The following is a 15,965-nucleotide window of genomic DNA, read 5'->3' on the forward strand; positions in this document are numbered from 1 at the left end:
GCAAAAAAAAAAAAGTTCAATCAGTCAATTTCAACTTTTGGCGGGGAAAAAAAAAGATCTTGCAAAGTTGGAATTGATTGATTGAACTTTTTAGTCCCACCCAGTCTGCCGTTACCACTGCAGCCACACCCACCCAATGGGCCACACCCACTCGGCACTCGACAATGCATAAGTGGGTTTTGGGTTGCAGTTTGGGCACTCAGTCTCTAAAAGGTTCGCCATCACTGAAATAAACAATAATCCCTGAAAGTTTATAGAGTAATTTAGTCTTTAAGGTGCACCAAGATTCTGTTGTGTTTTCCTTGGTTTTGCTCCACTCATTTTTCCTAGGTATAGTCATTAAATTAACCCTTCCCAATCGGCAAAGATATGATGAATATAACACAAGTTGGCTGTAAATGTAACTGAATACAACTTAGAGAGAGAACAATATTTCCTGAATATGTAAATAGTGTAATCATTAAAGCATTTTTAGATGGAAAATGTTTAAGCATACCCTAAATTTTGATTTGCACAATGAAGATGGGGGAAAAAAAATCTCTACCTCCTGTAGCATGGCCTGCATAATTCAGCTGAAACAAGAAACATTTTCAATGTTTTGTCAAACTTTGAAGGAATATATGATTTTTGCTAAGTGATGTATTTCTCTCTTTTTAAAAAACAACAACCGTGAAATGCCAAATCTTAGTACCAAATATCTGCATACACATATCTATGCCATACACATACTAGGTGTATGTACACTCTTAACATTAGTTACTTGTCCTGTAAAAATGGATTCTAGGACCCAATTTTCTTACCAATGACAAATCCAGCAGTGATGTAGAACTGAGCAATGTAAAAATGGTATCTCCCATTTTTTCTAAGCTTTACCAAAGCCATGACCCTTTCATCTTACCTTGTCACTGAGGCCTTCTGACTCCTCTGCCAGAAGGTAAACATTCCCACTTTCAGCCATAAGGATAGCAGTGTCTGTAGTAGATGAAGATCTTGGCCGGCCTTGATGTTGATGCAGGATTGCTGTCAGGCTGCTATCCTGGGGGGCCCTCCGCACAAGATGTGGACTGCTTTTTTGTGGTTCTACAGAGCCACTCTTGGCTCGGCGACTGCCACTGTGCAAACTGGTTCCTCTCTTGATGGAAGGACGAGAGCGAATCTGCTGTAGCACCCTGTTGAAAGCGGTGGGTCGAGCTGGGAGATCATGGAGAGACACAGCATAAGAGACACGATGCATCTCAGGAGAGCGTTCTTTTTCATCAGGGGAGTCATGATCAGACATGCCATGGTGTTGCTGGGATGACTCCTGGGAATTCTGATGCTCCCGTTCTCGGGATCGTCTACGACTATGGAAAAGATGTTTGAGTCCATGACCAAACATAGAACCTTCAGACAGTTGTTGTATCTTCTGTTCAAGGAAAGAAGACAAAATATTGGAAAGATAGTTGAAGAAGGAGCTAAACAAAATTTGTTGTAAAACACAGATGAAATATAACAAGTATGAAAAAAATCCCATTTTGCCCATGCCACCCCAAATCACAATTTTGTAATTGTCTATTGTCACTAACTGGTGTCATTCTTTTGAAGTCCAGATTTTATCCATATGAAGTGCACATCATAATCAAGAAGCCTGGACACTATGCTTCCTCATCACATTAGTAAATTCCTGTGTTGCCCTATCTACAATATATGATACACTGTTCCCCCTCCGAAAGGTAGCCAACATCAGCTGCTATGGAGCGCTAAGGAAATAACCACGGAGAAGAATCCAGAGGCCAGTAGGAAAACACCAAGTACAGGAAAAAATATGCATTAAATCTAGAGAGGTGCAACAGCATTCTAAAAGACTAGCTCCTCATCTGACTTCCTCAGATATCAGAGGGAAGGAAAGAAGGTGTGGACAGACTTGCAAGAATAAGTTATCTGAATAAAGTTCAGTTGTATTTTTTCTGTGTAGTCTGTCTGGTTCATCTTGAAGGGATGACATCAACAATAGTCGAAGACTTGTCCTGAAGAAGTAGGAGTAGAGAATAAAAAAGCAGGCCTTGATGGAGATAGGAAAGATCCATTACCAAGGCAACAGTCAAATAAAGTGGCTTGAGTCCATATCAAGAAAGTGTTTTACAAAAATTCTCAGAGAATCCCCCCCCCCCTCAGACATCATATTAGAGAAAAGGAAAAAGAAAGGAACCACATTTGGACTTGTAAGATTCTGTTACTATAGCTATTCTAATAACTGTCATGTTAGGACCACAGAGTTTCTTATAAAGCTGATAGTAGCAAAACTCTAAGGAAGATGAAGATGAATGCTTAAGGGTAAAGTGCAAGAAGACATAAAAATCGTATGATTAGAAGAACTGCAATTAATTGAGTAACCTTTAGCATCATAGAGACAGACTGTCATAATATAACTTACTACCTATCCACCATGCTATTTTATTTTGGGATAAGCAAAGTTATGTAAAGCATAGAAAAGAAATAATGAGCCAAAGGAGTTAGATGTAAGAAGAAAAAAAGAAAATATAGCGGAATGTAGTTTATACCTTCACCATTCACTACTCTTCTCCAAATCCTGCTTCCACTAGATTTACATATTGATATTGTCATTTGTTCTTTCAGATTTGTATATTATTCCTTCTAAAGATACGTTTCTTGTGTGATGGCAAACTTACTAAATCATGAAAGTCATTCATCATTGTTATGTGCCACTTGAAACATGGCATTGTAAGGAATATACATGGTTGGATATTTTGAATATCAAAGCAGCTCACAGAATCCACAAGCTAAAGTGTAACTTGTGTGCCAACAGTATTGTGATCATTTTGTTTTGCATTTTAAATCTTAACAATATTTCCCAATGAAATATTTCTTTTTGCCATTCTGGAGAAGACTCCTGTGAGTCCCCTGGACTGCAAGGCGATCAAACCGGTCAGTCCTAGAGGAGATCAACCCTGACTGCTCTTTAGAAGGCCAGATCCTGAAGTTGAAACTCAAGTACTTTGGCCACCAAATGAGAAGGAAGGACTCACTGGAAAAGAGCCTAATGCTGGGAAAGATTAAGGGCAATAGAAGAAGGGGACGACAGAGAATGAGGTGGCTGGAGGGAGTCACTGAAGCAGTAGGCGTGAGCTTAAATGGACTCCAGAAGATGGTAGAGGACAGGAAGGCCTGGAGGAACGTTGTCCATGGGGTCACAATGGGTCGGACACAACTTCGCAACTAACAACAACAATATGATTTAATTAGAAAGCGATCCCAAAAGCTTGATCAGTCTGTTACATATATTAACTCTATTTCTGTTTCTTTACTGTTCTCCATTGGCACCGGCTATTGCCAAAGCCACTGTTTGAAAAGCCTAAGGGAGAAGTTACTCTAAGGAAGAGCAACTTACTCTGCAGGCTCTGTTGCTTTTGCCAAACCACAAGGCCAGCTAATGTTACAGATATTTGAAGGTAAGCCTAATAGAGATACATCATATAAATAAAAAGACCAAAAGAAAAAAAAAAGTTCCTACAGTATTCATAAATGAAGGACAATGAGATTATAGATATAAGCTGTTCCAAGCAAGGCTGCCTTTTGCCATTGACTGAGGGTGATTTTATTAATACCAATGATGGTGATGTTATTATTTTATGATAAAAATAAGCAATAAGCATTCTCAAAATAGCTTGAAAGATGCAAATTGTGAAAGACAAATCACTACTTATTTCTTCTATCAATGTTTTCTACTTGTACAGAACCTTCACTCTGATGGAATAGGAAGCAAGAAAAGACTAATGATGGGTCAAGAGTCATATACAAAAACAGTGATCATGTTACTGCATAAGACATTAATCAACAGAGGTTAATGGAATGCTATAAAATTGCATTAAAAGCCTAGCTATTGGTTTCTTATTAAAGTTCTGAAACTTTTCAGACCTCCTTGCCTCTTTCTAAAGTTATTCTACTTTTTGAGTTTTTCAAGTTAATAACCTATTCTATAATGAAGTGGAGAGATCCTGACATACAGTTGTGAACATATAGCCTGTGTGCATACATTTCCGGATTGGAACAGTAATCCACAAAGCTTGAGAAGACAAATAGATCAGACTGTTTCCAATTCTATCCTACCCTACAAAGTGAAACATAAGTGGGATAAATAGCTCTTCCTGCATCAGATTAGTAATATGTGGCAACAATACCACATATCCAATATGGATTAAGGATGATTCTCTGTTATAGTATTCTCAACCCTATCATGACTACAAATATTACTGAATAATAATTTATTTTGTGAACCAGCCTCATGTCACTGCAAACAAACTGGTATTTCAATCCCTAAACATTATCCCTTTTGCTAGCTAGATAGGTTAGCAGTAAAAGATTCACTGAGCACAGCCCTTTTTCCATTAGATTCAGAATATAGGTTTTAGAATTCCAGAATTTAATATTAATTGGCCTTTGACAAAATATCTGAGGCTAAGATATATGAAAAACAAAATCCCATGTTTTGAACAAGATATAATTCCTCACCCATATCCTAGGGATTGTTATCTTAGAAAATTATTTCTGAAAGAGGGGGAGAATTTTCTATTGAATTGTTGCTTTGGACATTACAATTTAAAGTTTATTCTATTTATAGTGTTTCTATGGAAACAGTGTACGTAAGATTAAAAAAGAACTACAAAACCTACAGATTTCTCCCATCACGATACAAGATGGATTTAGATTCTTCATCTGCCTTTAAAAAGACTCATGGGAACCAAAATGAACAGTTCCCACATTTTAAAAATAACTAAGTGAAACATTAAAAAGAGAAAGTTGGTGACGGATAAGGAAAAACAAGTTATTTTGACAGCAACATACAAAGACTAACTTAATCTCATTTTTTCCATTAAAACGGGGTGGGGGCGGGAGTGGATTGAGGCTGACAGATGACAGCCAAACATAGCAAAACAAATAATGACAGCTGAAATTTTTCTTTCTACATTATTCAGGAAGACACATACAACCTTAAAGAGAAAAAGTGGTTTGTTCAATTACACCAAGTAACTCAGCCTTCCTCATACTGGTGATCTCAGATGTGTTGGAACTATAACCCCAGAACTTCCCACGGTGCAGGACTCTGCTGGGGTGTTGTAGTCCCAACACATCTGGAAGAAACCAGCAAACAGAAGCGGTATCCTATTTCATGCAGTGGTCGGATTTTACAGGCTTACATGTAGTTGATAAAGAAGCAATTGTTTTTCAAAAATACATTGCTTCTGGATAATTCACATCCCAGAGAAAGTGACTACAGACATCATGGATTCATTCACAGCACACATACTGAAGTTTATTGGTAATGTTTCTTGCTGAATTGGTACCACTATTAAGCAGAATATTACTTATTAAATGGTTAATTGGAAACCAACCTGACCTGATCTCCTTTTTTGATAGAATGACCACATTAGTCAGCCATGGGAAATGTAGCAGATGTAGTGTACCTTGATTTCAACAAAGCATTTGACAAACTTTCACTGCAATTCTAGTAGAGACAATGGCACAATGTGGCCTGGACTATGCTACTATTAGAAAAATACAAAGCTGGCTGAATACCTATGCCAAAGAGTATACATTAATAGCCCCACATCAATCGGAGGGAAGTATAGTTTGACTTACAATAGGGCTCCATGCTTGTCCAATATATGTCTAAATGATTCAAATGAACAGTTTGAAAATATGATTTACAGATCACCTCAAATATTAAGGAGTTCCATCTGGCTGCACCCAGATGGCGTGTCTTTTCTGCTGTGGCTCCTGCCCTCTCTAGGACATCATTCCACTTGAAGTGAGGTTGCTGGCATCCTTGCTTCCCCCTTAGAAAGCCTTAAAACATGGTTTTACCATCAATCTTGGGATCCCATGATGAGCTTGCTGTTTTCTCCAATCTTGGGTTTTTATGTCTTTTTTTATTTACATTTGAGTGTTTTAGTTTTTATTGTCACTATGTTTGTATGCCGCCCAGAGTCACATTTTATGAGATGAGCAGCTACTGTATATAATTCTGCTAAAATAAATAAGCATTGGATAAGAAAAGAATGGGTTATAATTTAAAGGAAATAGATTTCAATTGGACATCAGGATACCCCACTTAATGGTAACTATTCAAAATTGCTATGTAGTTAAAATAAAAGAATAATGCTAATTTAAAACATATATAGTTACAATGTTCTATTCTTACTAACTTTTGGGAGAAAGTAGTGGATTATATAAATATAATTGTGTGACAAAACTTAAAATTTACAGAGGATAATATTCTCTTGAACTACATACCTAGTGCATGGAATTTGACAATGAAATGAATTTTCTATGCTCTTGTTATGGCCCAAAGACTGATACTGCAGCACTGAAAAGATAAATGTATGGTAAGAAAACATTTCATTTCATAGATTAAAGACCTGATTGTACTTTGTCACCTACAAGTGGATTGCCTATAAATGTAGACCTTGTATGGACAAGTAGAATAAAATATGGGATTCATTTATACAAAATGCAATAGGTTAAAATAATGTGATATTTATAGAAGTGTATTACAAATATATACATATGTGAACAACATTTGCAATAGATAAGTGTATATAGAATTGTAACTGTTTACTGTACTGTCAAAATGTTATATTCTAGGGTTTTTTTTCTTTTTTTTCCTTTGTGTACTTTTTCACTTCTTAAAAAAAAATCTGTGTTTTTTTCTCTTGAACAATGTATGTATTTCTAGCATATTAATTTTTGGAGTTTTGTTATTTTTCTTTTTTTGTCATTATTTTAAAAGCAATTAAAAAAACCCAACACCATTGTTATGTACTTCACAGGAGTTACTGAAACAGACTGGATGACCACTTATTACAGATGAAGTAGTGATGAATTCCTGCACTGGATGTTGAACTTCATTTAGCAACCACAAGTGGGACCGACAACTGGGCTATTAAATGAAATGGTTGCTAAATGAAACCATGACTGTGCTTATGATCTTCCTTCAGCTTTCCTTTGTTTTATAGACCTGCAAAGGCTGTAAAAGTGAGGATTAGTTATAAAGACACTTTTTCATCCCCAGTCACTAAACGAGGGCTACCTGTACTTGATCTCCAAGTTCCTTTCAAGCCTTACATTCTTCTGATTCTATGATTCTCAAATCTTGAATTTTACGATAGCTCTGCAGCTGTGGAAACGTTTCTCTTCTGAAAAATTAATGGCAAAAATCTTATTCAAGAGCGGCTGCGCTGACCTGCTAACCTTAGCTGAGCAACTCAACAACTGCCTTTCAAGCTGAAAGAAGAAAGCAAGTAAACCTGATTCATTTTCTTTAAAATACAAGGGAAAAATGCAGAAAAACAATATGTATGCTGTGAATAGAGACAGACTCCTATTATTTTTCCTCATTTTGGGTAGGATTAGGACTCTTCCATCTGCAGTATTTATGCCACCCTAACATTAGCATTGCATTTCTGTGTTCCCGTAACGCTGTCCTTCTTGAACAACTAAGATAATCATTATTCCATTTCAGAATCCTGCTGGTCAAACTGCAGAATTCAATGTTATAATTTTTAAGCCTTGAGTTACAAAGATTTGGGGGCAAACTATTTCCTCAGTAACAGGAACCACATATCCACATAGCCTGAATTCAGATCTCTCTGGGTAGATTTCACAAGCAGTCCTACTTGGTATATCTAATTTTTATCCCTCTATTCAGTTTATGATACCCTGCCAAGCTTGATTTCCCTGCTTATACACATCAATCTTACTTTACCAAGCCTCCCCATCTCTGGAATCAAGCAAGCTGTTATTCCCTGACCCCTGACACAAATATAGATGCTACACGGTTGCATATAATCGTCACAGCTTTCACTGAAATTTATATCAACATATATTTATGTTGAAGGCTAAGCAGTTTTCCCCCTATACTGACACTTCACACTTTTTGCAAAATGACTAAGCAAATATTTATACCAAGTCCTGAAAATACTGGGGTACTAACACTTCCCCCCTTTCTGTGTGGACAGAAGGGAAAGAGGATTTTTGCTACTCCCATTATCTGCTGAAGTTCAGGAAGAGAACACTAAATGATGGTTTTGTACATTCCTTTTTATTGACTAGAGAGGACGCACTGATTAACTCTTGATGCTATCTGCAGTTCTCAGAATTTTCATAGAACTTCAACTCACCAGGAGCAAAAACTTCCAACTGTTTTGGAATGAAAAAATATACCACGTGAACCTACCCCAAAGATTTTGCATATACAATTGATTCAAATAAATATAATAAATATGGTAGTAATAGCTTAATACTGTTAAAGTTTTGTTGAAAAGAAGTTCCATTGAGTAATGCTTTTTAGGTATGCATTCATATTTGGATTTTGGCTGGATTTTCTGTTAAAACACTATTTCAGTTCTAGAAGAAGCTATAAAAGGTCATGTTTCTCCCAGGGACTGAAGGAATTCTAAATATGTTTTAAAGCATTTCCATAGTTGGTCCTGGGCATTTCAAGAATTGTATTTCTGTGGGTGAGTGGTGGTGGTGCAGTAGTCTTGGCACATTTCCCTGCATTCTTCACTCATTTCTCCCATGAATAATTCCCACAACAAAGAGGAGGTAGAGAAGGATTTGGGGAGAGGGCTGCCACATGTATGTATGAATTACATTTATCTTTAAACCATAGATTGGAATTGAAACTTTTTCTAAAAGATACTCACCAAATAAACACTATTCTCATTCATTCTTGAGTCTTTGAATGGCCCAATCACTTTTTCCTTAGTCTCTCAGAACTTCTATTCATGCCATATGATAGAATAATCTTGTCCTGGAATCACTTTCATTCAGAATATTGTACAATTTTTGTAAAATGCATCTGTGATTACTTTGTTGTTACTATCATCATTTTAGCCATTGTCTATCCACTGCAGGGTGAAGGCCTCTTCTGTATGTTTCCAACCAACGTGGTCCTGAGCTTTCTTTTGCCAATTGGGCCTGCAATACTTGCTGATGTCGTCAATCCATCTTGTTTTAGGTCTTTTTCGTGGACACTTTTTGTCAAGTGGAATCCATTCTGTGACTGCCTTGGTCCACCTGCCCTCAGTTCTTCTTGCTCTGTGACCAGCCCATTTACATTTCAATTCTTTTAACTCTCTTGATGATACCATATACCTTCGTTTGTTTTCTAATCCATGTGCGGGTCTTTCTATCTTGTCTTGTAATGCCAAGCATGTATCTTTCCATGGCTCTTTGTGCCACTCGTAACTTTGGTATCGATTGTGGGGTTAGTGTCCTTGTTTCATCGGCATACATTAGAGCAGGTAGCACCCACTGATCGAAGACTTTTCTTTGAAGGCATAGAGGGAGGTTGTTCTTGAAAATTATGCTTAGCTTGCTGAATGCCTGGCAACCACATTAACACATCGTTAATTATCACCTTCCATTGAGATCCATGGCCAAAGTATATGTAGTGGTCTACTACATCCAGTTCTTCTCCAGATACAAATGTTTTCCTTTCTTTGGTGAATTTATTAAACATAATCTGGCTCTTTTTCAGTTTTATTTTTAAGCTAAATGATTCTCCTCCTGTTTTGTGCAGCTCTTGTATGTGTCTTTGTAGCTCTTCTGGGTCTTGTGAAAAGAGAACAACATCATCTGCAAATCTTAAGTGATTTAAATAGGCACCATTGATTTTTATTCCATCTTTTGCCCAGTCTAGTTTGCAAAATACTTCTTCAAGGCAGGCTGAGAAAAGGATAGATGATATTATATCGTCTTGTCATACACCTCATTCTATGTTGATTAACACTTTAAGATCATTAAGGCAAATTGTTGCCATTGTTTTTTCATATATTGATTGTAGTAAGTTTATATAAGCAGTGTCTACACCTTGGCTGAGCAATGCATTAATTATTGCTTGCTGGAATACTAAGTCAAACGCCTTTTCGTAGTCAATGAAAGCCATGCAAAGAGGCATGGTGTACTTGTTGTGCTTTTCAATGACTTGCTGAACAACCTGCATGTGATCCATTGAGTTGTAACCACTTCTGAACCCTGCTTGCTCCTTTAGCTGTGCATCATTTAATATTCTCAATATTCTTTTTTGCTATTATCTTAATGAAAATCTTGTAGATGACTGAATTTACAAGACTGTTATTACTATATCCTGGAGCATATCGTGCGACTATCACCCATTTATTAATTCATATTTTTCTAACCACACACAAAACAATTTAGATGATAACAATTTAGGCTTTTTATTCAGAATTAAGCCATTCCCATACATGTATTCACCACTCCACGAGTTCAGACCACCTTAATTCATCCTTTTTTCTTTCTCCTAGTTTCACCAACACATAACACACCTGTTTTTACTTTCTTTTCAGTCTTTCAGATGTGTTCTTTCCCATTTCATTCTCTTACATTCCAAGTTGCAAACTTTAAACAATTATGGTCTTTAAAAAAAACTATTCTACATAACTGATGGGCCTGTTTGGAGACAAAAACAAAGGTCACCTTTGGATTTCAAAACAACCAAGGAATGCAACATTATTTAGTGTACCAAATTAAAGTATTTACACTTCGCTTCTCTTATTCAATCTCAAGTGGTATAACAAAGAAGCTGTTGCAGTGCCATTTCCCACTTTTGTATCCAACCCTGCCCATCCTGCTCACTGAGGTAATCTGAGGAGAATCCCATTGTGGGACTGAATCTTCTCTGCCTCACTCCCTTCTCAGTGGAGAAACTCACCACTTTGTTCTCTTTTTAAAGACTTGAAACCTGCATCTTCAAACATATTTTCATTCATTTTTAATATCCTTACTTTTAACATCACTTTAAGATTTTATCTTTAAGTTGCAAAACACTGGGGTATTTCAGAAGTCAATAGTATATAAAATCTAATAAAAGAAATAAAGTGCAAAAGGTAAGTTGATTTAGGTCTCTTGTACAGGTAATCCTCGACTTACAACAGTTCATTTAATGTCTGTTCAAAGTTACAACGGCACTGAAAAAAGAGACTTATTACCATTTTTCACACTTACAACCATTGCAGCATCCCCATGGCCATGTGATCAAAATTCAGTTGCTTGGCACAACTGACTCATAGTTATGACAACTGTAGTGTCCCAGGGTCATGTGATCACCTTTTGTGGCTTTCTTATAAGCAAAGTCAATGGGGAAGCCAGATTCACTTAACAATCATGACACTAACTTAATAAGTGCAATGATTCACTTAACAACTGTGGCAAGAAAGGTTGTAAAATGGGTCAAATTCACTTAACAAATGTTTCACTTATCAACAGAAATATTGGGCTCAATTGTGATTGTAAGTTGAGGATTACCTGTATTGAGGTCTATCAACTGCGAATAACTATACTGTGGAAGGTCTTGTCCCCAAACATCTTGTTATCATAACGGTGTCTCAGAGATTAAAGGAATAGTACAGCCTCCTTCCAAATGTGTAAAAAGGTACAACTTGATGCAAGAACAAATTCCAGTAGCTGAAAGGTGGCATTAATCAAGACATTCCAGAGACTAACTGCTCCAAACTGTTTCCCAACAAATGTAACTGGGGAGGCTGAAACATATAGATTAATCTTCCTGCCTGCATATCAGAGGTGTTAGCAATAGCTCTGACACTGTACATTTTACTCTTCATGGATTTAAAAAAAGGCAGCATCAAATCAACTTACTTCAGCTGTCCCATGCAGCAGAATGTTAATGGCTCTTCACGAAGAGTATTCATTTTTAGCAAAGAAAAATGTTCAAATTGTCAGAATGGATACAGATACAGTGGCTTTAAAATAAGGAAGTATGTTTAAATATAGCTATATAATGATGCATTTTAATTTAAAGCTAGGATTTCTTTTTTTTTTTTTTGCCAAGTTTCAGTAATAGAAAAGAAGCTCATCTTCTTCAAAAGGTAAAGGTGAAAAATGAGTTATTTATGGTACTGAGAACATGAATACAAATTTGGGAATTATCTCCAAATAACATAGCTTGCATATTATTTTAATGAAAATAGCAGGTGCCAGGATGCAGATGGTAGAAATATTCCCCTTCTGCAGACTCCTATTTTGAAATCCTATCATTCAGATTTGGAAGACATGAGTCAGCTTCTGCAGAATCTTTTATTGCATAGATAAGTTATAGAAGCTGTAATAAGTCTGACCTCTTTTATCCATTGCATGCTCTTTCGCAGACAGTATCATCTGCTTGATCTGCATTGTTCATTATTGGTACCTGAGGGCTAGATACCTGCTTCTTTTGTTCCCAACTTAAACTGAGTTTCTTGGCACTCAAGAAAATATCTTCTGGGAATAAAATAAAATGTATATACTTTTAAAATGTATATAGTTTTGATGGATATAGATAATCCCAAACAAACAATGAAAATTGTTCACTTCAACTTCTTTCAAATTATGACAGTTTTCTCCTAATTAAATAAAATTAGGATTCTTTTTCCCACTGTTATCCCTCTGTCATCTCTCTCGTGAATACTTTGGCAGTTTCAACAGTGCACTTCTTGACTCATCCCACCTTAGCATTAATGAGGCAAGTAAACAATTTAACTTATTCAAAAGTTATTGGATGCTTGTAATTAATTCATTCCTAGACCTCAATAAATGCACCATATGATAATCAGAAGCATATATTCTTTTGCTGGTAACTCTGTCTCAGCCTTTCCCAATCTGATGCCCTTTAACTAAGTTGGGATGATAACATCCAAATAAGTGAGAAATCCAGGTAACATAATCCTAACTATTCTGGGAAGGCATCAGGTTCCACTCACTTCAAAACGTAACTTCTACAGGTAAAATAATGGCTGGATTCACTGTTCAGCCTAAGATATAATATAATTTGTTTAGCTTGGTTCATATTAGTAGAATGCCAATTGTGCTTTAGTCAGGAAATATTAAGTAAATCATAGCTTAATGAGATATTTGAATCCAATCAATCAAAATTGCTTTGGATAGATCCCAAAACTGCACTTGAACTGCACACGACTAGTTGCACTATTACTAACTAAACTTTGGAATTCTCTAACCTAAGATATAGTTATGGTCCCATCAACTTAAATGCCTTTTAAAAGAAAACAAGATCAATTAATAAAGGCATTAATGACAACTAATAACGAAGCCTGTATCTACCCTCCAGAATAATAGGACCTATACTTCTAAATACTAATGGCAATGGAACATTATTGGAAAACTGCTATTACTTTTACATCATGCTTGTGAGCTTCCTGCTGCTATATCATTCTAGAAACAGGTTTTAGACTAAATAGTTTGTTCTTTTGTATGAAACTATCTCATGTGTGCCACTAGTTTTCCTCAATGCAAATTAATTTAGTAGAAGAGATATTAGGAATCCTGGGGGGAGGGGGGGGAAATCTCATTGACAAGTGTAGGTTCTATAAGCACCAAATATTTTTTATACCCTACAGTTCTGAAATAGCAATTTCCATATAAAAAATTGGGTTCTGGAATTGAAAAGAGGAATGGAAGACTGAAGAATGGAATTTTCTGGGGTTTGGCTTCTTTATGGCCGTGTTATATTTGATATTAAATGCAGCATGGAGAAATCCCCTTGCTTTTGTAATAGCAATCATGAAGAGTCTACAATCTTAATCAAGGAAGGGAAAATTTCTATTGTGTTCCCAGTGAAAATAGTACCCTCTCCAATGCTATTAGTAGCAGAAAGAAAATTCATTCCCACTGAACATAATAAAGCATTGTCCTCCAAAAATGTGGCCTTTTTTTAAAAAAAAGGCAAGGAATTGACAACTTCCTAATGACATTTACTATCTTGTTTATTTTAGCTTCTAATGCTCACTTCAATAACGATGGGAAAAACAATTAATGGTCATCCTTTTTTACCTTTACAGAAATGTTGCAGCACATTATAACTGCAGGACTGTTTTTTTTTCTTTAAAAGCTCAGCTTGCAAAGAATAATTATAATCGTATGCTTCATGAAGAATAGGACCTTTGCAAAGCTGACTTTAAGCAAGGACAACAAAGCTGTTTGTACTGAATTTTGAAATTGTATGGACTTATCAGTGATGAAATTATATTGTCTTTTACTCAACATAATAAAATGAAAGATGCACCTACACCAGCATTTTTGGCAGCTAGAAAAACAAAGGTCTTCAATCACATCCTTACTGAAGAAGGATGTACTGTATTCCACAGTACATCTTTTTGTTGTACTGTGGAATACAACAAAAGAAAAAGTCATGAGACTAATTTATTATTTATTCACTTGGAAAACTACCTTTTATAGAAAGAAAAATATATATGTAATTATAGCAGCATGACTAAGCCTGTGAGGTAAGAAAGTGGAAATCCCAAACTTCCTCTTCCATATGCCTTCAAGGTCTATTCATTTTAGTTTTGCCTCCTGTCTTGGTGCAGTGGCTTGTAAGTTCTTACTGCCACTGCCCATCTTCAGGGAATAGCTTATATGGGATCTAACTAAGGCATGTGAAACAAAAGGGGCTTTTGCAACCTGTATCATTTCTCTGGGAAATTCAAATGGGAAAAATAGAATAAAGTAAAATAAATTCTATAGTTGGCTCCATGGCACCAAGATGCATAACTAGCGGGTGGGGGGGGAATCCTCCACTTTGGGAGCTATACCAAACTCACAAGAACTAAACAGAATCCATGTAGCAATCATAATATTGCAATTACCACTTTTTGAGATAGCAAGGGTACAGTAGAAAAATATTCCTGGCAGATGCAATGCTATTTGAAAAACAAGAATATATCACTACACCTGGGAGAAAAAACATTTTCAAAACTCATTTTGATCAGTAAGAACTTGGCAGAGTTCCAATAGTTAGGAATTAATTTTCCACAGAATTTTTAAATCCTATCACAATAAATGGTTGACTGTGTATTCCAAATTTTCTTACTATTCTTCTCAAATAATTATGCTGACATCATAATCACTATACTTCCAACTCATCCCTGACAGAATCAAGTCATCTATCTGCTATTGCCTCTTACCACGGTTTTTTCCAAGTCTACATCCCTGATAACAAGCTGCTTATAACTAGATAACCCGTTTCTCTACTTGAAAAAAATAAACATGCAACACTGAACTCTTATTTTTCCATCCATGAAAATGCTATAGAATAGATTCTTCACTATTCCTAATGCTTCAGCAGAACTTTAAAGCCTGAAAACTATGCAACAAGAGGGACTAAACTCTACTCTGCAGATTCTTTACAATAACCCTTTTTGTAATAAGGGGGAAAAAATAGCTGGGATGTAGAGGTGAGAGTGGAATAGAAATAATATGCAGCTAAGTATAAGTACCCAATTCAACCTCTATTGCTGCCAAGTAAAAAGACATCTATTTGACACTTCCATGTGAAGAAGCTGTAATAATTCAAATGCCTATCCAGCTCTCTGTGACCCCTTAATGTTGATTGGATTTGGCAGCTGTGGATATTTCCAGTTGAGCTGCAGCATAACCCAAATCACTAAAAACATTTTTTTCCATTTTGCAACTGAGAAGCTCCATGAAGCTCTTGAATTCCACATTTGAAGTATTTTTTCCAGCATCAACTACCCTGTTAAAGTGAATGCTGGCTTGACTTAACAGGGATGAGCCTGATGACAGCTACATCAGTTTCCCACTTTTCTTTAGCAGGGAAGGGCTCAGCACATTAGGCACCAGACTGCTTAGATTTTTTTTTGTAAACATTTTATTAATTTTCTAATTTTACAATCATAAATACTTAATAAACAACGTGTTGTCTGTCCATTGATAATTCAGTGGTACATATTAACTTTCTCAGTCTAGTTCCAATACTACACCATCCAGTGCTTTCTTGATCCTCTCCTCTTCCGGTGGTATGCATTTTTCCACACTGGGCAAATACAATTCTTGTTACTGTTAATACATATACAATTAAATATAGACATCTTCATCACATTTTTCTAGTATTATACATAATATCAATAATA

The 15,965-nt window shown here is 36.1% G+C and overlaps 1 protein-coding gene across 1 annotated transcript in view; it reads right to left on the reverse strand.

Annotated features, from left to right (window-relative positions):
* The window catches only part of TMCC2 (transmembrane and coiled-coil domain family 2), a 66,660-nt gene extending 65,267 nt beyond the window's left edge, over positions 1–1,393 (reverse strand). Inside the window, exon 1 of the mRNA XM_015817796.1 lies at positions 899–1,393. Coding sequence (XP_015673282.1) covers positions 899–1,378 — 480 coding nt within the window. The 5' untranslated portion in view covers positions 1,379–1,393. The remainder of the gene's footprint in view (positions 1–898) is intronic.
* Positions 1,394–15,965: the final 14,572 nt, after the last annotated feature.

Source organism: Protobothrops mucrosquamatus, unplaced genomic scaffold (genome assembly GCF_001527695.2).
Source record: "Protobothrops mucrosquamatus isolate PMUCROS unplaced genomic scaffold, P.Mucros_1.0 scaffold638, whole genome shotgun sequence".
NCBI classification, from domain to species: domain Eukaryota; kingdom Metazoa; phylum Chordata; class Lepidosauria; order Squamata; family Viperidae; genus Protobothrops; species Protobothrops mucrosquamatus.